The 26,719-nt window shown below is 49.3% G+C and overlaps 1 protein-coding gene across 1 annotated transcript; it reads left to right on the forward strand.

Moving 5' to 3' along the window:
• Positions 1-2,275: 2,275 nt before the first annotated feature.
• Positions 2,276-26,495, forward strand: LOC145338087 (protein WWC3-like; the record flags this gene model as incomplete). Its single annotated transcript, XM_080182870.1, has 12 exons — positions 2,276-2,397; positions 3,757-3,834; positions 5,620-5,706; positions 6,975-7,167; positions 8,143-8,289; positions 10,421-10,569; positions 13,715-13,889; positions 16,644-16,808; positions 18,001-18,093; positions 20,806-21,036; positions 22,778-22,905; positions 25,694-26,495. Coding segments are annotated over 12 exons (1,635 nt in total), but the record flags the coding sequence as incomplete, so codon positions are not given.
• Between the last annotated feature and the right edge of the window lie 224 nt (positions 26,496-26,719).

A 26,719-nucleotide genomic window follows, 5' to 3' on the forward strand; every position in this document is an offset into this window, starting at 1 on the left:
CGTTGTGCCTGTTGGGTGTGTGTGTGTGGCGTTGTGCCTGTTGGGGGTGTGTGTGTGTGTGGCGCTGTGCCTGTTGGGGGTGTGTGTGTGGCGCTGTGCCTGTTGGGTGTGTGTGTGTGGCATTGTGCCTGTTGGGTGTGTGTGTGTGGCGTTGTGCCTGTTGGGGGTGTGTGTGTGGCGTTGTGCCTGTTGGGGGTGCGTGTGTGTGCATTGTGCCTGTTGGGGGTGTGTGTGTGGCGTTGTGCCTGTTGGGGGTGCGTGTGTGGCATTGTGCCTGTTGGGGGTGCGTGTGTGGCGTTGTGTTGGGGGTGTGTGTGTGGCGTTGTGCCTGTTGGGTGTGTGGGGATGCTGACTGACGGGTGTGTGTGTGTTGTTGTGCCTGTTGGGTGTGTAGGGGGGCTGACTGACAGGTGTGTGTGTTTGTTGTGCCTATTGGGGGTGTGGGGGTGATGACTGACGGGTGTTTGTGTTGTGCCTGTTGGGTGTGTGGGGGCTGCTGACTGACGGGTGTGTGTGTGTTGTTGTGCCTGTTGCACGTGTGGAGGGGGATTGACTGACGGGTGTGTGTGTGTTGTTGTGCCTGTTGGGTGTGTGTGTGTGGCGTTGTGCCTGTTGCGTGTCTGGGGGATGCTGACTGACGGATATGTGTTGTTGTGCCTGTTGGGTGTGTGTGTGTGGCGTTGTGCCTGTTGGGTGTGTGTGTGGCGTTGTGCCTGTTGGGTGTGTGTGTGTGTGTGGCGTTGTGCCTGTTGGGTGTGTGTGTGTGTGTGGCGTTGTGCCTGTTGGGGTGTGTGTGTGTGTGGCATTGTGCCTGTTGGGTGTGTGTGTGTGGCATTGTGCCTGTTGGGTGTGTGTGTGTGTGTGGCATTGTGCCTGTTGGGGGTGTGTGTGTGGCGCTGTGCCTGTTGGGTGTGTGTGTGGCGCTGTGCCTGTTGGGTGTGGTGTGTGGCGCTGTGCCTGTTGTGTGTGTGTGTGTGGCATTGTGCCTGTTGGGTGTGTGTGTGTGGCGTTGTGCCTGTTGTGTGTGTGTGTGGTGTTGTGCCTGTTGGGTGTGTGTGTGTGGCATTGTGCCTGTTGGGGGTGTGTGTGTGGCGCTGTGCCTGTTGGGTGTGTGTGTGGCGCTGTGCCTGTTGGGTGTGTGTGTGGCGCTGTGCCTGTTGTGTGTGTGTGTGTGGCATTGTGCCTGTTGGGTGTGTGTGTGTGGCGTTGTGCCTGTTGTGTGTGTGTGTGTGTGTGGTGTTGTGCCTGTTGGGTGTGTGTGTGTGGCGTTGTGCCTGTTGGGTGTGTGTGTGTGTGGCGTTGTGCCTGTTGGGTGTGTGTGTGTGGCGTTGTGCCTGTTGTGTGTGTGTGTGTGGCGTTGTGCCTGTTGGGTGTGTGTGTGTGTGTGGCGCTGTGCCTGTTGGGTGTGTGTGTGTGGCGTTGTGCCTGTTGGGTGTGTGTGTGTGTGGCGTTGTGCTGTTGGGTGTGTGTGTGTGGCGTTGTGCCTGTTGTGTGTGTGTGTGTGGCGTTGTGCCTGTTGTGTGTGTGTGTGTGGCATTGTGCCTGTTGGGTGTGTGTGTGTGGCGCTGTGCCTGTTGGGTGTGTGTGTGTGCGTTGTGCCTGTTGTGTGTGTGTGTGTGGCGTTGTGCCTGTTGTGTGTGTGTGTGTGGCGTGTGCCTGTTGGGTGTGTGTGTGTGTGTGGCGCTGTGCCTGTTGGGTGTGTGTGTGTGGCGTTGTGCCTGTTGTGTGTGTGTGTGTGGCGTTGTGCCTGTTGGGTGTGTGTGTGTGTGTGCGTTGTGCCTGTTGGGTGTGTGTGTGTGGCGTTGTGCCTGTTGTGTGTGTGTGTGTGGCGTTGTGCCTGTTGGGTGTGTGTGTGTGGCATTGTGCCTGTTGGGGGTGTGTGTGTGGCATTGTGCCTGTTGGGTGTGTGTGTGTGGCGTTGTGCCTGTGTGTGTGTGTGTGTGGCGTTGTGCCTGTTGGGTGTGTGTGTGTGGCATTGTGCCTGTTGGGGGTGTGTGTGTGGCGTTGTGCCTGTTGGGTGTGTGTGTGTGGCATTGTGCCTGTTGGGTGTGTGTGTGTGGCATTGTGCCTGTTGGGGGTGTGTGTGTGTGGCGTTGTGCCTGTTGGGTGTGTGTGGGGGATGCTGACTGACGGGTAGGTGTTGTTGAGGTGCTGTTGAGTGTCGTTGGCCGTGTATCACAACGAATGCACACGAGGGGTTTTCAGCTGAGCTGTGTGGATGTTCCTGTGTCTTGGTGCGCCCATTGACGTTTCCTGTCTCTCCTTGTGATTGTAGCTGTCACCCTGCGTACAGGACAGTGCCACTAAAGCAGGCAGAAGAGCCAGACGGGTCTCCGCAGGTTTCTCCGACGATTCTCTCGCTACGGACAGTGGCGTCTTCGAGGCGTTAAATAGAAGGTGATGAAATGATTTCCGTGTGGGTGGGAGAGACTGTGATCTCTTCCAAGTTCTGTGAATGGAACCTGTACATCGTAGGGTCTGGGAGTGCCACCAGACAGCCAACCCACCCTGTTAAAGTTTATTTGTTAGTCACGCTTACGTTAACGCTGCAATGAAGTTACTGTGAAAGTCCACTGCTGCACCCGGTGGACGTTTATAATGTGTTTGAGTGACGGTTTTAGGTAAATAGTGGTTGTCTCTCTCTCTCTGTGACGTTGTTAGTAGATACAACTCTTTTCTTTCATTTATTTGTGGGACACGGGTGTCGCTGGTTGGCCAACATTTATTGCCCATCCCTAGTTGCCCTTGGGGGGGCGGTGGAGAGCCAGCCACCTCGCTGTGGCTCTGGAGTCCCATGTAGGCCAGGCTGGGTAAGGATGGCAGATTTCCTTCCCTAAAGGACATTAGTGAACCAGCTGGGTATTTCCCACAGTGGTTTCGTGGGCATCAGTGGATTCTTAATTCCAGATTTTTTATTAATTGGTTTCAAATTTCACCATTTGCCGTGGTGGGATTCGAACCCGGGCCCCCCGGTGAGTTTCTGGATGAATGGTCTAGCGATAACACCACTCGGCCATCACCTCCCCCTCTTCCGCCCGTTCCATTCAGTTCCTGACGCGAGGTGACGGGTATCCCAGTAGCTGTGACAATAATAAATCAGCAGGGTTGGGAGACTCCAGTGGGACCTGTTTCGCCGGCTGCCCCACTGGGTGCCATGGCCTCTCCGTGTCTGGGGCAGCCAGGTTTCACCCATAGCGCCCCACTCTTGGGGAGTTGGCAGTCCCAAATCAGCTGGAGTGAAAGGGTTGTGGAGAGGGAGGGGGGGGTGGTGTTAATTGAGGCACCTCGGAGGTCGGGCGTGGGTAAGGGGAGGTGCCCCCGAGCATTGCCACCTTGCCAGTGCCAGACTGTGCCCCCTTGATGCTGGCCAGCGATGGGGGGGGGTCGGCAGACAGGGGGCCACTGCCGATCTCGGCACTGACAGATCAATGCGCGTGCAGTGGTCCCTCGGCACAACACTGCCGGCCTCTCCAGCTCTCCCCTCTCCAGCTTTTCAATGGGATTTATCCCGGTGCATTCTGCAGTGGGAGATTCATTTTGAAACGATTGCTGAAAAAAAAAACCCAGCAGGGATTTACTCTGGATTTTACTCAAATTCGACACTTAAGAATTTTGTTTCGAGAGAGAGAATTGCCCTCTGCGTTCTCATTGAGCCAAGGCTAACTGGAGACCTGCATGGTGTAAACACACCTCTGTAATAACAGCGCAATGTGCAAGGTTGCTTTATAATTTGTACTCTCGTATTTTTACTCGCAGGCCTGACGATGCAGACGAAGCTCTCTACGACAACAGTTCCACCACGTTTGACCCACCGCAGATTAAAATGGGACTTGTGTAAGTGTCCGTACTGGGATTGAAAGTGAAAAAGTAAAGTTTAGTTCTGGTCACAAGTAAGGCTTACGTTAACACTGCAGTGAAGTTACTGTGAAATATCCCCCCCGCCCGTCGCCATACTCTGGTGCCCGTTCGGGTCACACTGAGGGAGAATTTAGCATGGCCAATGCACCCTAACCAGCACGTCTTTCGGACTGTGGGAGGAAACCGGAGCACCCGGAGGAAACCCACGCAGACACGGGGAGAATGTGTGGACTGCACATACACACACACACACACACACACACACAGTGACCCAAGCTGGGAATTGAACCCGGGTCCCTGGCGCTTTGAGGCACTGTGCTGCCCCTTACTTAAGAACATAAGAACATAAGAAATAGGAGCAGGAGTAGGCCATCTAGCCCTTCGAGCCTGCCCCGCCATTCAATAAGATCATGGCTGATCAGTCGTGGCTCAGTTCCACATTCCCGCCCTCTCCCCATAACCCTTAATCCCCTCTCTTATCAAAAACCCATCAACCCGCGTCTTAAAAATATTTAGCGAGGCAGCCTCCACCACTTCAACGGGCAGAGAATTCCAGAGATTCACCACCCTTTGAGTGAAGAAGTTCCTCCTCAACTCCGTTCTAAACCGCCCCCCCTTTATCTTGAGGCTGTGCCCTCTAGTCCTGCTGTCTTTTTTGAGCGGGAAGAGCCTCTCCACCTCTATCCTATCCATCCCATTCATCATCTTATATGTCTCAATGAGATCTCCCCTCATTCTTCTAAACTCTAACGAGTACAAGCCTAGTTTATTCAGCCTCTCCTCATAGCTCAACCCCCTCAACTCCGGTATCAGCCTAGTAAACCTCCTCTGCACTCCCTCCAAGGCCAATTTACTTAATTGCTTACCTGGAGATTTTAGCCCATCTCTCCTTTTTGCTATCACTGGGAGGTGTATTTTCTTGAGATGAATCCTCAGGAATATCATGGCAACAGTTGAATAGCAATAGCTGGCTTAACAACACGTTTAGCAGTATGTGTGAAAATAGCAGTCAGTGGTCATGCAAACTCTCGACGATTTGAAAGGCGATGAAAATTAATGGGAAGGGTAACACAGCACGTTTCCAGTTCTTCAAGTGTAGGCACTCAGCAACGCACAGTTGTGCATCAGTAGCAGCGTACGTACAATCTGTGGGGCGGCACAGTGGTTAGCACTGCTGCCTCACGGTGCCAGGGACCCGGGTTCGATACAGACAGTGACTGACCCAAGCCGGGAATCGAACCCGGGTCCCTGGCGCTCGTGAGGCAGCAGTGCCGACCACCGTGCCGCCTGTGTTGAAGGCTGCATGTCCTCCCCGTGTCTGCGCGGGTTTCCTCTGGTTTCGTCCCGCAATCCAAAAGATGTGTAGGTTCGGTTGACTGGCCATGTCAAATCGACCCCAGCGTCAGGGGGATTAATGGGAGATATGCGGGAGTTACTGGAATAGGGCCTGGGTGGGATTGCGGTCATTGCAGACGCGATGGAGCGAATGGCCTCCTCCTGCACTGTAGGGACTCTGTTCTACACGACTGGACTAATAATCCAGAAAACATAAACTCATAGCCTCTCATCGTAACTCATGGATTAACTACCTGGCAATAATATCCTGATGATAGTAATTTATTATAAATGTGACCACACTTCTAATCTACTTCATTGACTGCCAAGCAAGCGCTTTGGGACATCCTTAAGTTGTGAAAGGTGCTATGTAAATGCAAGCCTCCCTTGGCATGTACGCTAACAGCATTTTTGTTTGATCTGAAGGTACGATCACCGAGATGAGTGCCTGATCATTCACGTTCTCCAGTTACGGAATCTGGGTGCCCTACAGGCGAAAGATGGGAACAAAGTGTAAGTTGGAAATTACGGCGGTGAAACCAAACCCTGACTCGCCGCCAGTTTTCTTTTCTGCGATGTCCTAACTGCGTTAGAGGTTGTGGGTGTTACGCCAAAAGAGGAGAAACAAGGTTTGCACACGTGGATTCAAACAGACGTTTTATTAAAGAGCTGCTCGTTCCAGCAGCGTACACAACTGAAAATAAGACAGCAGTCTAAGCACGCACCCTAATAACACCACCATCAAATCACGTAGCATAAGAAATAGGAGCGGGAGTAGGCCGTCTAGCCCTCCGAGCCTGCCCCGCCATTCAATAAGATCGTGGCTGATCTGAAGTGGATCAGTTCCACTTACCCACTTTCTCCCCATAACCCTTAATCCCCTTGCCTACCAAAAACCTATCTACCCGTGACTTAAATATATTTAGCGAGGCAGCCTCCACCACTTCAACGAGCAGAGAATTCCAGAGATTCACCACCCTTTGAGTGAAGAAGTTCCTCCTCAACTCTGATCTAAACTGCCCCCCCCCCCCCGACTTATTTTGAGGCTGTGCCCTCTAGTCCTGCTGTCTTTTCTAAGCGGGAAGAACCTCTCCACCTCTACCCTATCCATCCCCTTCATTATCTTGTAAGTCTCTATAAGATCCCTTACCGTCTCGTAATCATGCACCCCTTTTAAATATCTAACACTAATGTGATAACTTTCACTTTGTTAACTATCAGCATCAGATTGAGCAGGGGAGTAGACGAGAAATGAAAGAGGACCTTTTATGTGATGAGGGAACACTGATATTAGCTTAACATCCAGTGGAAAAGGCGTGGGCTGGGATCAGATGCCCAATTTGATGCTCCTTTAAAGTCATCAGGCCATTCAATGGGGTACTAACCCAGTTTGGCTCCGATTAGTGCCAGGAGCGGCACGGCGGGCACAGCGGTTAGCGCTGTTGCCTCACAGCGCCAGGCACCCGGGTTGGATTCCCGGCTTGGATTCACGCTGTCTGTGTGGAGTCTGCACATTGTCCCCATGTCTGCGTGGGTTTCCCAGTCCAAAGTCCAATGACGTGCTGGTTAGATGCATTGGCCGTGCTAAATTCTCCCTCAGTGTAACCAAACAGGCGCCAAAGTGTGGAGATTAAGGGATTTTCACAGTAACTTCATTGCAGCGTTAATGTAAGCCTCCTTGTGACTAATAAATAGAAATAAAGGTGGTGGCGTTAGACTAAAATTGTCCCTTAAAACTCGGACTACGCGTTAAACATGAATGCTTCTGTTCTCCTTTGCAGGTATATAAGGATCTCGCTGCTTCCGCTCGACCCAGGCACGACATATACCCTCTGCTCCAAGGCTGTAGACCTTCAGGCACTTCTAACATTCAGTGAATCGTTTCAGGTGCCCGTGTCGCCCAGCATGCTGAGGTTAAAGACTCTGCGGCTGGATATATGCTCCACTGATCAGCAAGCACAGGAAGAGTTATTGGTAGGTGCCGATTGCCCTGTCCCTGCTATTGATGTCCTTGTTCACGTTGCAAAATCGAGGTGTGAACTGGTTTCCCTTTCACATTGAAGCCAGCTCTGAGTAGCGGAGGCGAGCTGCCCACACTCCTCCAGCAGGTCCCGTTCACCTCTGGTCCCTGGCTTCCAGTGTATTGCAACCTTGCGGCCGTCCTCAGTCAGGACGTGAATTCACGTTTTAAGCGCTCCGTGGGCCCAGCGATGATAGAGCAGCGGCTGCGTATTAGTGTGTGACTTGCGGGGGGTAGTGATATTTCCAGGTGCTGTCCCTGTCCTTTCTGGGTGGTGGAAGCTACGGGGTTGAACGAGGCTGCAGTAGGAGCCTTGTCGAGTGCTGTAGACAGCGCAGACTGTACACTGCGGAAGGGGCAGTCGGATGTTCAGGCCAGTGGCTGAAGTGCTGACCAAGCAGGTGGTTCTGTTCTGGTTGGGGGTTTTTTTTTAATTCATTATTGGACACGGGCGTCGCTGGCTGGCCAGCATTTACTGCCGCCTTCTTGAGCCGCTACAGTCCACGCGCTGTGGGTCGGCCCACGACGCCCTCGGGGAGGGAAGTTCAACCCAGCCACTGCGAAGGGACGGCGATGTAATTCCAAATCGGGATGCTGCGTGGCATGGAGGGGAACTTGCAGGTGTTCCCATGTATCTGCTAGCCCGTCTTGAGAGCTCCTTGTGTCTTTGTTAGCCTCCGCACCCTAGATGACCAGCCTGCCGAACCGTGTCAAATGCCCCTCCCAAGACCTGGGCTCGAACCTGGTCCAGCGGGAGGGCGGGGGCGGGGGGGGGGGGGGTGGGGGGTGCGATACAACTGAGCCGTTATCGTGTCGAGCTTCTCGGACTGCGATAACGCAGCAGCGTAACGTGAGCGAGGCTCAGAATAGTTCTCCCAAGCCTCGATACGTCGGTGCGTCTAATCTCTAAATGTCTTTCTTTTGACTAGGGGGTTGTTCAGATAAGTCTGGCTGATTTTGAAAGGCTGAGTGGAATGTTGTTACAGTGGTACCAGTTGCTCACCTTCAGTGGTATGGGAACAATTGCCAAGTCCAAGAGCAGAGCTACTGAGAAGCTGACAGACAGCGAAATGAAGGTGAAGACTTATGTGCCAACTTATTGCAAAGCACGCCAGCTGCTGTGTTGAGCAGCTATTTACAAATGTAAAGTTTAAAGCCTTATTTGTTAGTCACAATGAGGCTCGTGTTAACACTGCAGCGGAGTTACTGTGACAGTTCCCCTCGAGGCCACCCTCCGGCGCCCGTTCGGGTCAACGCACCCTAACCAGCACGTCTTTGGGACTGTCGGAGGAAACCCGCGCAGACACGGGGAGAATGTGCGAACTCCACACAGACCCAAGCCGGGAATCGAACCCGGGTCCCTGGCGCTGTGGGGCAGCGGCGCTGACCACTGTGCCGCTGATAGTTCACGGCGCTGAAAAGTCAAGTCAAACACCAGCTCCGACCGATGTGAACCTGCTCTACAAACTGGTCGTTTGAGCAATGTTTCCCCCCCCCCTACCCTTTGTTATTCGGGCAGTTTTTTTTCCCTTAGTAGCTTAGAATCTCTACAGTACAGAAAGAGGCCATTCGGCGCATCGAGTCTGCACTGACCACAATCCTACCCCCATATCCCGACATATTTACCCACTAATCTCTCTAACCTACGCATCCCAGGACCCTAAGGAGTAATTTAGCCAATCAACCTAACCCGCACATCTTTGGACTGAGAGGGGAAACCGGAGTACCCGGAGGAAACCCACGCAGACATGGGGAGAATGTGCAAACTCCGCACAGGCAGTGACCCGAGCCGGGAATCGAACCCGGGCCCCTGGCGCTGTGAAGCAGCAGTGCTAACCCACTGTGCTACCGTGCCGCCCGAAAACAGTTTGGGCATCACTGCTGAGGGTGGCATTTGTTACCCATTCCTTGTGGCAGCGAACCAGCTGCTCGAACCATTACCAGCTTAGTGCAACTTGAAATGGTTTGATCCAAAACTCAAGAACACGGTTAAGTTGGTGTGGGCCTTGTGTTACGAATGGGCCAGACTGGGTAGGAATGGTATGTTTCCTTCTCTGAAGCACATTAGTGACCAGCTGAGAGACACTTTTCCTGGGTACCAGTTTTTATGTAGAATTTACAGCACAGAAACGGTTCATTCCGAGTTTATATTCCACTGGTCAGCACTGCTGCCTCACAGCGCCAGGGGCCCGGGTTCGATTCCCGGCTTAGGTCTGTGTGAAGTTTGCGTGTTCTCCCCGTATCTGCGTGGGTTTCCTCCGGGTGCTCCGGTTTCCTCCCACAGTCTGAAAGACGTGCTGGGTTAGGTGCATTGACCCGAACGGGCGCCGGAGTGTGGCAACTAGGGGAATTTCACAGTAACTTCATTGCAGTGTTAATGTAAGCCTACATGTGACGAATAAATAAACTTTACTTTGAGCTCTCTTCCATACTTATTTATCTAAACCTGCAAGCAAACCCTTCTGCTCTTTCCCCCTCACCACCTTCACTATATTCCCTTTAACTAGAGTCAAACTTGCAATTCTATCTGTGGAATTTGAATTGATATTCTCTGGATTATTAGTCTAGGCATCTTGATTGCTAGCTCAGTAACATAGCCACCACATTATAGAGCCTTCCGGCAATGTTTTTGGATGGCTAAAGCTTAGTTCGTAAGGTGTTTCACATGCCATTCATTTAACCATGAAAGCAAACCAAACGGAAAGCCATTCAGCCTGACCCTGTATGTACTTGCTCTTCGACTAAATACTAAGTGTTAAATTAAGGGTGGCACAGTGGTTCGCACTGCTGCCTCACTGCTCTAGGGGCCCAGGTTCGATTCCCGGCCTGGGTCACTGTCTGTGTGGAGTTTGCGCATTCTCCCCGTGCCTGCGTGGGTTTGCTCCAGCTTCCTCCCACAGTCCAGAGATGTGCGGGTTAGGTTGATTGGCCACGCTTGATTGTCCTGGGATGCGTCGGTTCGAGGGGTTAGCGGGGTAAATGCGTGCGGTTGTGGGGATAGTGTCAGTGCAGAGTTTATGGGCTGAATGGCCTCGTGCTGCACTGTAGGGATTCTGTGGTACTCCTGCCACTGCCAGCCCTGATCTCCAATCCCACCCCCCCCCGCCCCCCAGTCCTGATCGCCCCCTCACTCCCTCCTCCACTGCCAATTGCAGAGTGACGTTGCGTGGATGAACATGCTGACGTGTTGGTTTTTATCCGCTGCAGGACGCGGTATCCATGCTTTTAGCAAGGACAACAGCCCAGCTGGAGGCGGTGGAGAAACAGTTAGCAGAGGAGAGGGTGAAGTTGGAATGTACGGAGGAGGAAATCCAGGAAGAAATGAAGGAAGAGAAAGCGGAAGCCGTGTCAGAAAGGTACTTTGAAACGGTGGGGGCTCGCAGCCGATCAAGCATCAATCTAACTGTCTTTGCGGAGTCTGCACATTCTCCCCGTGTCTGCGTGGGTTTCCTCCCACAGTCCAAAGGTGTGCGGGTTAGGTTGATTGACCGTGCTAAATTGTCCCTTAGTGTCTAGGGGGACTCACAGGGTAACTATGTGGGGTTGTGTGGATGGAGGTTGGTACAGACTGGATGGGCCAAATGGCCTCCTTCTGCACTGTGGATATTCTATAATTCTATAGCTTCTGTGTCAGACTCCCACACAAGAGTGATCTGGGACATCCTGAGAAGGGTGCCGTTTAAATAAAACTCTGATTCTAAAACTGAAAGGCCCGATGTAGACCTCAGTGATTTAACTGGATCCAAGACTCAATAACGCAACTGGTCGAAATCGCAATTAGTGTGGACTCCAGCGATCCAGGAATTCTCTCAGTTCAGACAGCCGCATGTCTGTCAGCACTGAGCTGACTTGTCTTTGTACAGTGGAACAGTTTAAACGGTGGGATAATTTCGACGGGTTACGGAACGACTTTCTGCCGTCAGGTTAAGGACATAAGAAAGAGGAGCAGGAGTCGGCCATCTAGCCCTTCGAGCCTGCCCCACCATTCAATAAGATCATGGCTGATCTGAACTGGATCAGTTCCACTTTCCCGCTCTCTCCCCATAACCCTTAATTCCCTTGTCTGTCAAAAACCTATCTACCCACGTCTTAAATATATTCAGCGAGGCAGCCTCCACCACTTCAACGGGCAGAGAATTCCAGAGATTCACCACCCTTTGGGTGAAGAAGTTCCTCCTCAACTCTGTTCTAAACCGCCCCCTCCACTTATCTTGAGGCTGTGCCCTCTAGTCCTACTGTCCTTTCTGAGTGGGAAGAATCTCTCTACCTTTACCCTATCCATCCCCTTCATCATCTTATCTGTCTCTATAAGATCTCCCCTCAGCCTTCTAAACTCCAACGAGTACAGACCCAGTCTATTTAGTCTCTCTTCATAGTCCAACCCCCTCAACTCCGGTATCAGCCTAGTAAACCTCCTCTGCACTCCCTCCGAGGCCAAAATATCCTTGCGCAAGTGCGGCGCCCAAAACTGCACACAGTACTCCAGCTGCGGCCTCACCAATGCCCTATACAGCTACAGCAAGACCTCCCTACTTTTATATTCAATCCCCTTCGCTATGAAGGCCAGCATCCCATTCGCCTTCCTGACCACCTGCTGCACCTGCAGGCTGGGTTTTTGCGACAAACTAACTCGACCAATAATTCAGAGCCACCCAGCAGATCCATTCAGTTTGACCCTCCCTCCGCCTGTAATAACACAACAGTGTTTGAAACCAGCGATAATTTCAGAAAGTGCAACCCATTGAGATCATCTCTGGGGAGAAGGTGCCACTTAACTGTTCCTTTAATGTTCCTTCTATTCTTCTGAGCTTATTTTTACTGAGGGGAGGAGAACGAGTGTCAGTCTGGAGGAGGATGTTGACTTTAATAGGAATTAAGTGAGGGATGGAGGGTGGGGATTATGAGGAGTGATGAATTTCTCACTGGAATAGTGAAAACTGAAGGGTGATACAGTTGCTGCTTTTGTTTTGGATTCTAAAGGGATGAGATAATCTAGACCGTGCCGAGCTGTTCCACCTTCCTCTGGAACCGTAGAACGCGAGGACACGGACTGTATTTCAGGGTTAATCTGCAAGGCCAGTCAGTGGAAATCCAGCCCAATGATTCAGTGAGCAATGTGCTCCCTCGCACACTGGGCGACGTTTTTAGTTTGGACCCATTCAAATACAAATTAATTTGATTTCCGAACGCTCTGGGATGTTGTATTGCAAGCAATACACGGTAGCACAGTGGTCAGCACTGTTGCCTCACAGCTCCAGGGACCTGGGTTCGAATCCCGGCTCGGGTCACTGTCTGTGCGGAGTTGGCGCATCCTCCCCGTGTCTGCGTGGGTTTCCTCCCACAGTCCGAAAGATGTGCGGGTTAGGTTGATTGGCCACGTTAAGATTGCCCCTTAGTGTCCCGGGGTGTGTAGGTTGGAGGGATTAGTGGGTAAATGTGTGGGGGTATGGGGATGGGGCCTGGGTGGGATTGTGGTCGGTGCAGACTCGATGGGCCTCTTTCTGCACTGTATCATTCGATTTGAGACACGTGAGGCAGGGATTTACGGCCTGGTCAACGAAAATCTCTGTTGTCGGAGCCTCGGAGTCAGCACGGGCGAGGTGGTAGAACTCGAATAGTAGTTGGCAGCATGCCTGGGGTGGGGGAGCAGGTGAGAGTACTGGTATGGGTTCCTGAAGCTGCCCAGGAGCGGGGGGAGCTCCTTGGCTCATGTCTGGGTCTGTTTTAGTGCCATTGTTTCTAAGTTGTCTTACAGTTCCACAATAACCCTGTAGGAATTACAGCAAGCACCATGCTGACAGCTCAATCTTATTGGGGGATTGAACCAGTGACCTTGCCATTATTAGCGCCACGCTGTAACCATCTGAGCTAACCAGCCACCTCCAGGTTCTGTTTCAGACTAACTTAGAACATAGAAGCCTACAGTGCAGAAAGAGGCCCTTTGGCCCATTGAGTCTACACCGACCACAATCCCACCTCCCCCCCCCGATACCCCTACACATTTACCCGCTAATCCCTCTAACCTACGCATCTCAGGACACTAAGGGGCAATTTTAGCACGGCCAATCAACCTAACCCGCACATTTTTGGACTGTGGGAGGAAACCCACGCAGACACGGGGAGAATGTGCAAACTCCGCACAGACAGTGACCCGAGCCGGGAATCGAACCCAGGTCCCTGGCGCTGTGAGACTGCAGTACTGACCACTGTGCCGCCCTACTGGTGAAGATTGATTGCTATCATTGGCCAACAACGCCATTGCTGGTGCACCATGGGACTGCCAATATGGTAGGGAGTGAATTAGATGGAGCTTGGTCTTTATATATCTAATCATTGTGAGGAGTGACAACACAGTTCTTGAGTGTTCTTAACCCCGCATCAATCTTTTTGGCCCCTTTTTAATCGGGTTGTCAGTTTATTGACACAGTGTGCGGCTTTTGTTGACAAGTGCTAACCTTTACCCAAGTGCCACTTACGTTGTGTTGATTTGCCTTTCCCCAGGAGCTGGCAGGCAGAGTCCGTGGACAGTGGCTGCAGCAACAGTGCTCAGCTCAGCCCCCAGTATCCTGCGGTGGAGCAGCTGAGTGGCGTGGATGGAAATGGGAGCCAGCTGCAAGAGTTTGCAGAGCAAGTGAGCCAGTTTACCTCCATCAGAATGAGAGTCCCACGAATGAAGGTAGCCATCTGCCTTGACAGCCCTTTATGGTTTGGTTACATCCATTTAGGATCTGTGCACCGTTCGCGGCAGTGTTATACAGACGGTCTCCAAGCCAAATATGACAGTGGCACTGCTGCCTCACAGCGCCAGGGACCTGGGGTTCGATTCCCGGCTTGGATCACTATCTGTGTGGAGTTTGCATGTTCTCCCCGTGTCTGCGTGGGTTTCCTCCGGGTGCTCCGGTTTCCTCCCACAGTCTGAAAGACGCGCTGGTTAGAACCGTATAACCCTACAGTGCAGAAAGAGGCCCTTCGGCCCATCGAGTCTGTACTGAACACAACCCCACCCAGGCCCTACCCACTAATCCCTCTAACATCCCTGGACACCAAGGGGCAATTTCCTACCACGGCCAATCAGCCTAACCCGCACATCTTTGGACTGTGGGAGGAAACCGGAGTACCCGGAGGAAACCCACGCAGACACGAGGAGAATGTGCAGACTCCACACAGACAGTGTCCCGAGCCAGGAATCGAACCCAGGACCCTGGAGCTGTGAAGCAGCAGTGCTAACCACTGTGCTACCCAGGCGAGGTGCATTGACCTGAACAGGCGCCGGGGTGTGGAGACTAGGGGAACTTCACAGTAATTTCATTGCAGTGTTAATATAAGCCTTACTTGTGACTAATAAATAAACTTCACTGTACAATGGGGCGAAGGGCCTTTGTTGCGCTGTAAAACTCTCCGACTCGCTGGCTCCTCTGGTAATGAAACAGCGTGTACAATCTCTAACTGCACCTGAATAACATCTAGGTGTGGACTGGCAAGAAACAGGGTTAATACTAGGAAATAGCTAGTCTGAACAAAGAAAGTCCCCATTCACTTCCCCATGACTTTCAGCTCAGCACCTTCATTGTGTCGCCTCTGTCCCAAAACCCCACCCTTCCTTTCACCACCACCATCGGTATCACTGGGCAGGGCCCAACCAAACGCAGAACAGCCCCAGGGACCCAGGTTAAATCCCGGCCTTGGGTGACTGTGTGGAGCTTGACCATTCTCCCCGTATCTGCCTGGGTTTCCTTCGGGTGCTCTGGTTTCCTCCCACCGTCCGAAGTTTATTTATTATTAGTCACGAGTAGGCTTACCTTAACACTGCAATGAAGTTACTGTGATGTACTGGTTAAGATTGGCCACGCTAAATTGCCCTTTAGTGTCCCAAGATGTGTAGGTTAGGGGAATTAGTGGGATGAGTATGTGGGGTAATGGGGATAGGCCTGGGTAAGATGTTCCATTGGAGTCAGTGCAGACCCGATGGGCCGAATGGCCTCCTTCTGTACTGTAGGGATTCTATGATTCAACTTCTCTGAAGACTGGATCACCTTCTTAACCATCAAAGTCTCTTCACCAGTTACAAGATTCTGGTTGGAAGTGTGATGGGATTCTCACCTGGATAACAACAAGTGTGGAGCTTTGCACCATCCAGGGCCAAGCCTTTTGTTTGACTGGTGTCCATTGCCTCTGGACGCTATCCATCACTGCTGCACTGGGACGGAAGGATTAATGATCTGCAAGATTTATGGCAGCAACTTGGGCAGATTAACAGCACCTCCTGTAGCACCAAGAATAGCAAATTATTGTGGTAACGCCACCAATTCCAAATTCCTCCCCCCACCAAGTCCCTCATGTCAAGCAGTGGAGACCTTGGTTTTATGTCTCTTCTGGATGAGAGGCACCTCCAGCAGTACAGCACTCCCTCAGTGAATGTGACGAAGTGTCAGTTTAGATTCTGTGCCCCAGGTTATTTATTGATCACAAATAAGCTTACTTTTAACTCTGCAATGAAGCTACTGTGAAAAATCCCCTGGTCGCCACACTCCGGCGCCTGTTCGGGTACACTGCGGGAGAATTTAGCACGGCCAGTGCGCCTAACCAGCACGTCTTTCAGACTGTGGGAGGAAACCGGAGCCACCTGGGGGAAACCCACGCAGACACGGGGAGAATGTGCGGACTCCACACAGGCAGTGACCCGAGCCGGGAATCGAACCCGGGTCCCTGGCGCTGTGAGGCAGCAGTGCTAACCCGCCGTGCCGCCATCAAGTCTGAGAATAAGACCTCCGGACCAAGAGATGTGAGAGAGAAGCAGAGTGAATTGCCATCCGTGTTATTCTGCGACCAAAATGTTTTGGCGTTGAAATGTTTAAATCTACGCTTCTGAAATCACAAGGAGGCTTATGTTTCCGATCGATTTAATCGAGTCCTTACCCAGGTTTCAGATGCTGATGTTGGCATTAGGAATGGGGAGAGTTGTAAGTTCTTTGTTCGCAGGATGTGTTAAAATGTGTGACAGCTCTAATTTATATTCATTATATTGTCTTTAATTAACTACATGAATGGTGCAGGGAATGGTTACACTCATTGGCTCCACTGCTTAGCTGCATCGACCTGAACAGGCGCCGGAGTGTGGCGACTAGGGGAGTTTCACAGTAACTTCATTGCAGTGTTAATGTAAGCCTTACTTGTGACTAATAAGTAAACCTTTACTCGGTCATTGTTTAATGAAGCCAGAGGCTTCAGAAGGCATTTGGAAAAAGAAGCCAGTTTTGTTCCCCTTCTGGATAGTTTCACTGCACAAGTCATTAACCTGAAGTGCGTGATTTTGGAACTTGCTGTACAGTTACAATCAGAGGCAGCAACATGGAATGGAGAAGGCATGGTGTTCATTCCCACTGTCGTTATTGAGTAAGGGGAAAACTGACTGGACTGTAATTTCTGACAGGTTGACAAGGAGACCAACACCGAAGAGCCTTTCCCTGACGAGGTTATGATTCGGCCGAAAGAGAGGGGCGGCCGTCGCTCACGCGGTTCTCCGTTTGTGCGCAGTAGCACCATCGTCCGCTCACAGACCTTCTCGCCAGGAGCACGGAGTCAGTATGTCTGCAGGGTAAGTAGCAGCATAACACCCACTGTGATACCAGAAACACCACGATCCACTCGCTGCACTATGAACTGATAGATACCCATTATTATCCCTAATCGTAGAACCCCAGTTCAAAAGGAGACCATTCAGCCCATCGAGTCTGTACTGACCACACTCCCACCCAGGCCTTATTCCTGCAACCCCACATATTTACTCTAGCTAGTCCCCCTGCCAATGGGGAAATTTAGAATGGCCAATCCACCTAACCCGCACACCTTTGGACTGAAACCGGTGTCTCATCAGAAGTAACTCTTCAAATGCAGGCAATAAAAAATAGAACAAAACTTACCCCAACTTATAAATCAAAGAAAGGGTTTAATAAAGAAACACCATTACTCCAAACTTGGGGCCTCACCCTGGGCCACTCCAAGCTCCCCACAATTCCAAACAGGTTCTTATTTATAGTGAGTCAGCTGACTATCACATCATTCTGTAATTGGTTCCATGGTTTACTGGGTCAGCTGACCCTCACAGCTTGGTCACATTACATCCGATACAAGGTTGTCACCGGTTACATTCGAACAACCGGAGCACCCGGAGGAAAGCCCACACAGACACGGAGAGAATGTGCAAACTCCACACGGACAGTGTGCCCTTACTCTGAGGGAATTAATGATGTTCTCGCAATCTGCCAAGATTACCCTGCAGCCTCCAAGGATTAAAAGATTAATCTCTTGGGACACTGCTGTGAGCAGCCCTGGCAGGGGGAGAATATCATGAGGACGTTAAACTTTTTTATAACCTTTTCTTTAATCACTTTTTTGTTTGTGTTAATTCTACAAATATTGTCCTGGATCTCCGAGGAACGGCAGTCATGGTCGGATTTCCTTTCCACTCGGAAGCTCCCTGACTCAATCCCGCTCCACATTCTTTCTAGGGAAAACACATCCTTCAGGAGATAGGGATGTATAACTTCCCGCTCACTTTATTGATCCCCATATAATTTAGCGTCCAATTTACTGCAACAGTTTAATAGGTGCATGGACACAACGATCACCCAGATGTGAGTGCCTGTGCGCAATCTAACCTCAATGTATTATCGGATGAAGATTACAAGTTAGGTTCAGGAAATATGATCAACACATCAGCTGAGGTTGCTGCGTTACGGTACAGTGAAATTGCACAGGTACGAATAACTGCATTTTCCTCACCGCAGCTATATCGAAGTGACAGTGACAGCTCCACACTTCCAAAAAGGTCCCCGTTCATCCGGAACGCGTTGGAGAGACGCACTCTGCGCTACAAGCAGGTAAGCGGCATGGATAATTCCAAGGCAGAAGGCACTTGTGGGATGGAAGCACCCATCAAAACCACTGGAATGGACAGCAGGAACTCCTCTTCGACGCAGTCTATCAGGGTCTCTTATAGAAAATCTCATTTATTCCTTATCTTTACACCTCGTTAGATTCTCACGTCCAATAGTGCGTCCTTTATTAGCTTGAATATTAAAGAATGAAAGAAGCTGCTTACAATATTTTAACTTGAGATGTTCTAGTGCGCTGTCCAAACACACAATCTTGGTTATGTCACAGTGGACTCAGAAAGATGGATTAACACTGGAGTGTTTTGGGAGGTGAGAGGGGCTTAATTTTAAACTCCGAGGAGAGAATCTGTGTACCTAAAGAGTCGGAGTTGGGGTTATAATAATGACATTCGGAGAGACCTGCAGTTCCTGAGAGCTTGCCTCCACGCTGTTTTAAATGTAATTCGATCTGAGATTGCCACAACAGAGTCTTAACCTCCGTGCCATCAGTATCCGTGAAATCTGAGTTGGTTATTTTGGATTTTAGTCGGTTTGGGAATTTAATAAAAAGTGCATGAAGAATGGGAGGGAAGTCCCATCACCAGTCATGACTCAGTTGGTAGCTGTAGGTTCAGTTCCCGCTGCAGGGACTTGAGCACATAAACCTAGGCTGGCACTCCTGTGTAGGATGTGGAGATGCTGGCATTGGACTGGGGTAAACACAGTAAGAAGTCTCACAATACCAGGTTAAAGTCCAATAGACTTATTTGGTGTTGTGAGACTTCTTACTGTGTTTACTCCCGCGCAGTACGGAGGGAATACTTGAAATGCAGTCATAGAATCATTACGGTGCAGAATGAGGCCATTCTGCCCATTGAGTCTGCACTGACCACAGTCCCACCCAGACCCCATCCCCCGAAACCCCACATATTTACTCTTGCTAATCACTTGATACTAGGGTCCATTTAGCATGGCCAACAAACCTTAACCACACATCTTTCAACTGTGGGAGGAAACCCACGCAGACACGGGGAGAATGTGCAAACTCCACACAGACAGTGACCCGAGGCCGGAATTGAACCCGGGTCCCTGGCCCTGTGAGGCAGCAGTGCTGACCACTGTGCCACCGTGCCGCAGTCACTCTGCCCTCTCAGATGTACGTGGAAGATGCCGTTATACTATCCTGAAAAAGAGTGGGCCATTATTTATCCAAAAAGAAGCAATGTGGCCCTTATCTGGTTACTATTTGAAGGAGCTTCCTCCACTTAATTTGGCTGCGGCGCCACACACATCACGACAGCACTTCAGAGGTACCTGATTGGCTTTTTAAACGCATTGAGAATCCGGTGGTCACGAAAGGCGCTACATAAATGTAATTATTTTTCCCCTTGGCACCAACAAGTTGGCTGCTATCGATTTAATTTTCTGAGGGGCGTTTGTAAGTAGCACATGTGCTAAAAGGAGCAGGGAGGAGACAAATACCAACACGTGCAAATGACCAGTGGGCAGATCAAGCCTACCCCACCTTCACGGTGCCCAGTGCCTCATTAAGAGATGCTTCCTAATCCCTGCCTTTACCCCCCCACCAACAGCTATGTGACATTCTGGGACATTGCCCCAGTCCGTCACAGTCTATGAACAGGCACCCAGCCCTGGCATTGTTCTTCCCAATGTGGTCACCAGTCCAGTGAAGTAAGTAGGCCAGCTTTTTAAGTCTTACCTGACTGCGGTGAGTCCTTGCAGATGCCCTCTGGGCCTCATCTAAGGTGACGATATCAGCTTCCAGAGCTGGGTGTCGAATTCCCGATCTGGTCTAACCGGCAACCTGGATAATGACACAGCGCTGCCCTTTGATTGTGCTGAGTGGGTTTATTAACATAACGTGTGCTCCTTAACACTGTGAGCAGTGACATCCGTAAGATATAGGAGCAGAATTAGGCCATTCAGCCCATCAAGTCTGCGCCACCGTTCAATCGTGGCTGATGTTTTTCTCATCCCCATTCTCCTGCCTTTTCCCCACGATCCCTGATTAATCCGATCTGAATTGTAAAACGAAAACAGAGTGAACACTCATCTGTGTTGGTTAATCTGTAAAAGACAGCAGATTTAAGACCACTGGTTACACAGGTGGTGGTTGTCTTTGACTGAAGGTCGAGCTTTAAACTTTATTTATTCGGCTTACATTAACACTGCAATGAAGTTACTGTGAAATTGGGGACGAGGTAGCTACTTGAAGTATAGCAACTTCGATCTAAGAATGCACAAGCTAAGAATATAAGCTCAATTCTGAGAATAGAACCATATAATACCGAAGGAGGCCATTCAGCCCATCAAGTCGGAACTGACCACAATCCCACCCAGGCCCTATCCCTATAATCCCATGCATTTCCCTTAGCTAGTGCCCCTGACTCTAAGGGGCAATTTATCACGGCCAATCCACCTAACCCGCACATCTTCGGACTGTGGGAGGAAACCCACGCAGACATGGGGGGAATGTGCAAACGCCACACAGACTGTGACCCACGCCGGGAATCGAACCCAGGCTCCCTGGCGCTGTGAGGCAGCAGTGCTAACCACTGTGCCGCCACGCCATTCTTGGAGAACTGTACTGGAAGTGTGGGTTTTGTGTGGGAGGTTATGAATGGGGCTTAGAGCAACACAGAATAACCCAGGCGTTCCTTACCATGCGCGTCTTTCTTTTTTCCCTGCACACTGCAGCCGTCGTTCAAAACCCCCCTGGTCGAACACCCGACGCGGACATCCCTGGACTTGGAGCTGGATCTCCAGGCGTCCAGGACGAAACAGCGGCGATTGAACGAGGAGTTGAATGCACTGCGGGAGTTGAAGCAGCGGCTAGAGGAGAGCAGGCTTCGGGGGCAGGCTGACTTGCCTCACTGGATACTGAGGGACGAGCGATTCCGCAATCTGTTAAAGGAAGCAGAGAGACAGGTGTGGAGGGAGTCAACGCAGCCAGCCACGTCTCCTTGTCAGATTGTAATAGACGGCAGTGTGTGAGAAATAGGAGCATTGTAGAGCGATGAAGCATCAACCTCTCTCAGTATAGAATTATAGAATCCTACAGTGTGGATGGAGGCCATCGAGTCCGCACCGACCACAATCCCACCCTATCCCCGTAACTCCACGTACGTGCCCTAGCCCGTACCCCTGACACTAAGGGGCAGTTTAGCACAGCCAATCCACCTAACGCTCACATCCCTGGACTGTGGGAGGAAACCGGAGCACCCGGAGGAAACCCACGGAGACATGGGGAGAATGTGCATACTCCACACAGTGACCCAAGCCAGGAATCGAACCTGATTCAACCACTGTGCCACTCTTTCTAATCAAAACAAGAACAGCTTCTTCCCTGCTGGCATCCGACATTTGAACAGACCTATTTTATACTAAGTTTACTTTCTTTGCACACTAGTTACGATTGCAACACTACATTCTGCACCCTCTCTTTTCCTTCTCCCCTACATTTAAGTTAAGTTTAAGTATTAATGGCCAGAAGTAGGGTTATATTAACACTGCAATGAAGTTACTGTGAAAATCCCCTAGTTGCCACACTCTGGTGCCTGTCTGGGTACGCTGAGGGAGAATTTAGCACAGCCAATGCACCTAACCAGCATGTTTTTTTAGACTGTGGGAGGAAACCGGAGCACCTGGAGGAAGCCCACGCAGACACAGGGAGAATGTACAGATTCCACACATACAGTGACCTAAGCCGGGAATCGAACCCGGGTCCCTGGCGCTGTGAGGCAGCAATGCTAACCACTGTGTTAACACCCCTGAATTCTGATACAGGACAGTGCTAAAACTGTAGTCTATGAACGATATGCTTTCTCTGTAAAGCATGCAAGAAAATACTTTTCACTGTATCCCAATACATGTGACAATAAATCAAAAATAAGGACAAAACAATTCAATTTGCCAATTGTAAGGAGATGTTATAAATTTGGAGAGTAACACACATTGCTTTTGATTACCTCTGCTGAGTTGATCAAGTCTTGGAAATAATTATATAGCTGATCAGGTTATCAGGATTGGTTGCATATTAACACACAATCCCATTTACATGTCACTATCACACCAGCTGGATAAATTCTTTAACCATTCCAGGAAATATTGTCCGATAAGGAGCACAAAGGGTCACCTGGACTCGAAACATCAGCTCTTTTCTCTCCGTACAGATGCTGCCAGAGATTTTCCAGCATTTTCTCTTTTGGTTTCAGAATTCCAGCATCCGCAGGAATTTGCTTTTATTTTTGACCCCTCTACCTGTATCCTCGGGTCTTCATTTCTGATCCATAACTCGTGAGTCATTCCTGGGAAAGGGAAGTGGATGTGATTTCCAGTTGCCTTTATTAGGTTGGAGCATCTTCCCCTGGGGTGGGCTACAACTGAGCCCCTTTTACAATGGGCAGGGTGACCTCCTGCACCCGTTAAATGCTGGAGCTCCATTCTTCACCTGCCAGGGTATCCGGAGTGTGCCTTGAACCCTTCACCTTTTGGCTCCAGTCGTGGGAATCCTCCCGGTGAGCCAGAGCGTCACTCACCAAAGATTGTAGCTGTTGGAACAATGGATTGTATTTCAAGTAAAACTTGTTGGTACAAAGACTGGCGAATAGCTAACGCAGGGCAGTGCTGTGTTGCAATGAATTAAATACCGTCTTGAAACACTTTGCAGGCAAAGCAGACAAAGCCAGAACAGCGACAAGACCAAACAGCCGAGAAAATGTTGAAGAAAGCAGCGAAGGAAGTGTATCAACTGCGGGGTCAAAGCCAGAAGGAACCCTTGCAGGTTCAGTCTTTCAGGTAAGAATGACTCCAGTCACACTGACATGCAACAGTGTACAATGATGGTGTAGTCACCTGCCCAGTAATTCAGAAGCTCAGGCTATTGAGCTAGGGACTTGTCACAGTAAATCATAGCATTTTACAACACAGAAGGAGGTCATTCAGACCCTGTGCCGACAACAATGTTCACTAAAAAAAAAAGCAATCTAATTAGTTCCACCCTTGGTTTTTTTGCATGTAGCCTGCAAACCTTTTCTTTTCTAATACATATCCAATTCTGCTTTGCAAGTTGCCTCTGCTTCCATCGCCCCTTCAGTCAGTTTGTTTCAATCATCCTAACTTACTGTGTTCCAAAGAAAAGCCTCCTCAAATCCAATTGTCAAAATATCTCATACGTCTCCCCTATGGTTATCGCTCTTCCTGCCAGGGAAAACGAACTAAAAACTGTCTTCCAACCAGCCAGAGTTACAAACAAATCTCATTGCCTTTCTGCTGGGGGAAATAATAAAACTTTCTGGAGACGTTCACGGTTTCAAAGTGCACTCACCATTCTTTGCCACTACCTGGACTCGAGTGACTTGGTGAAAGGCCAGTTTTATCTTTAAAATGGTCCTGGAATGCCAGTTTGCCAAGAGGGGGAAGTAGCCAAAATCCATTATCTCCAAATGCTAATCTGTGCTTAAGAGAAATGTGCTCAATATCGATAATTGTGACGTGAAAAGCTTTCTTTCGAAGCTACAACGTGACTACCTGTACAACTCTTCAGTGTAGAAAACTGAGCTCTGTATAATGAATATTTATATATAACCCTCAGCTTGGATTGGGAATCGAGGAAAGACCAGTTCACCCACAGACCTAGCAGATAATGGCTCTGTACAAGAATTAAGCAATTAAAGGGATGGATTCAATCTTTTGTGTCCTATGTATTTGCACCATCAGACTCTTTCCTCTGTGCAATCACTTGGCTGCACATAAATCGGATTGTTTGTTTTAGCCTGAATGTAATGGTGTGTTATTTGCCTCCCTTTCAAAGTAGGTAGGAGAACGAGGTAGGCAGCTCAGTGCTGCGTGGTGTAGATAAGGTCTCCTGCATGTTGTCCCGTTTACTGATTAAGATGCACATTTCTCTTCTGAAGAGTCTCAGTCTAGTTGCAGCAACCATGGCACAAGGAGGGATCAAGACACACTCTGTTTACTAGGTGGCAAATGCCTCTTAAGCCTTGTCTAATTAATCTGGAAGCAGGCGGAGATTATACGCTAACACCCGCCTAATCAGTAAAGACTAAACAATGTCCAAATAAGGAGCCAAATGTATGTAGGAGCCTCCATTGGAAGATTGGTTTATTATCTGGGTTGATTCTTGGCTACATTCGAGCCTGGCCCCTCCTACATGTCCCCCAGGATTAGTGCCATTCCATCACAGCCTAATCATTTCCCATCCCCCATCTCACCAGTTGCCACCAGCACTCTGACCTTCCATTGCCTGTGAGCTGCCTGTTGCTTTCCGCAGCACACTGCCTCAATAGAAATACAACCAGGAATTTCCCTGACAGCTGGGACTGACCCTGAACAGTGTGTGTGGTTACAGAAGAGGCTACAGAGGGACATCGATTGGTTAAGTGAGTGGGCAAAATTCTGGCAAATGGAATATAATGTGGGCAAATGGGAAATTGCCCATTTTGTTCAGAAAAATTGAAAAAGAAACATATTACCTACATGATGCGAGATTACAGAGCTCCGGAGTGCAGAGGGATCTGGGTGTCCTAGTGCGTGAATCATAAAAGGCTGGTGTACAGATACAGCAAGTAATTAGGAAAACTAACGTTTATTCTGGTGGGAATTGAATGCAGAAGTTGGGATGTTATATTTCCGTGGTGCATGGCATTGGTGAGACCACATCCGGAGTATTGTGCACAGTGTTGGTTTCCATATTTAAAGAAAACTGTAAATGCATTGGAGAAGGTTTGCTCGGAATGGGTAAGTTGTCTTATCGGGAAAGGGTGGAGAAGTTAGGTTTGTTTCCATTGGAGTTTAGAAGCATAAGATTGAAACCTTTAAGATGCAGCGGGCTATTGACAGGGAGGACGTGGAGAGGATGTTTCCTCGAATCGAGAATCTAGAACGAGGGGTCACTGTTTAAATCTACTAAGACAGGGATGAGGAGAAATATTTTTTCTGAGGGCCATGAGATTCTAAAACTCTCTTCCTCAAAAGGCAGCACCGTGGTTAGCACTGCTGCCTCTCAGCGCCAGGGACCCGGGTTCGATTCCCAGCTCGGGTCGCTGTCTGTGTGGAGTTTGCACATTCTCCCTGTGTCTGCGTGGGTTTCCTCCGAGTGCTCCGGTTTCTTCCCACAGTCCAGAAGATGTGCGGGTTAGGGTGCATTGGCCATACTAAATTCTCCCTCAGCGTACCCAAACAGGCGCCGGAGAGTGGCGACTAGGGGATTTTCACAGCAACTTCTTTGCAGTGTTAATGTGAACCTACTTGTGACGAATAAATAAACAGTGGAATCAGAACCTTCAGCTATTTTTAAGACAGAGCTGGGTAGAATATTAACAAGGAGGTGAAAGGTTATTGGGGGGGAAGTCAGTGGGAACGTGGGGTCCAGATTACAATCTTGTGTAATTTTATTGAACAATGGAGCAGGTTCGAGGGGCTGAGTGGCCTTCTCCTGCTCCTAATGTTGGACCACCAGCGAGTGCGGAATGACGGAGGCAGCCCCCCTTGTACTAACAGTGTCCTCTTGTGACCTGGCTCGCCTCGGACTTTGAAGAGTGACTGGGTGTTTTTTCCTTCATTGCAGAGAGAAAATGGCATTTTTCACCAGAGCGCGAATCAACATACCTCCTCTACCCGCAGACGACGTATGACACTTTACTATATTTTAAATATGAAGTATTTATCAGTCTCAATTTTATTCATGTGAAGTTTTAAAAAAAAACCAGTAAGTGACTTTATTAAACACTTTTTTGCAAGGATTATTCCTATACACTTTTTTTTGTAAAAAGAAAAAAGAAAAAAAAAGCCTATATACTTATATATTATAAATATATATATATCTTTATATATATATTATAATTCTAGAATTGCAACAAGGCATGGTTCATCCTTGTTGCGGATTTAACATCTCTGAAGGAATGGTATTATTAAAAAAAATCAAACTAAGCTGTTGTATATCTGTTCAGTTTCTGTGTACTCTGTACGTGGGGTTTCAAAGGCTGGAAGATGGAAACAAGGCCAGCTTAATCATATCCACTGTAATATAGGTTTCTTATTTAAAAAAAATATTTTCCTTGAAGGAAATATCTCAGTTTTAGGTGTATTTTAAGACTATAAGGTTCTGCAGTATTTTGGGTGCTGGAATGAAATCTTAAGCTGGCTTTGTTTCTGTTACCTGATGTGAAAATACTATGCGCTGGATTATTAATGTTCCTTTTTAATATGTTTCAAGCCGCACACATAACCTCAGTGTTTTATATTACTCTGTGCCTTTACACTATATTGTAACATTGTATTCCTTATCACAACTGTGTATTGTATAAAAAAAAAATTTCGTAGTAACATCTTTCAATATTTTTACTATTAAAATTAAAAAAAAGCTTCTACCAGTGACTGTACGTGGAGTGGTTACTTTACCAAAACCTTTTTATATAAAAAAAAATAGAAGTGGGTGTTGCCAGAAGAAAAGAGGCGATTTTCGAACACTACTCACTTATTTATGATCTGCCTTCACTGACGTGTGTTGCGCACGTGTCAGTGTTTGTCCGATACGATATTCACTATCACCACAGCCTAACTGCTTCACGCATGCACCATTTCAGTCACCCGC

This window comes from Carcharhinus amblyrhynchos, unplaced genomic scaffold (genome assembly GCF_965287045.1).
Source record: "Carcharhinus amblyrhynchos unplaced genomic scaffold, sCarAmb.v2.hapA scaffold_92, whole genome shotgun sequence".
Lineage (NCBI taxonomy): Eukaryota > Metazoa > Chordata > Chondrichthyes > Carcharhiniformes > Carcharhinidae > Carcharhinus > Carcharhinus amblyrhynchos.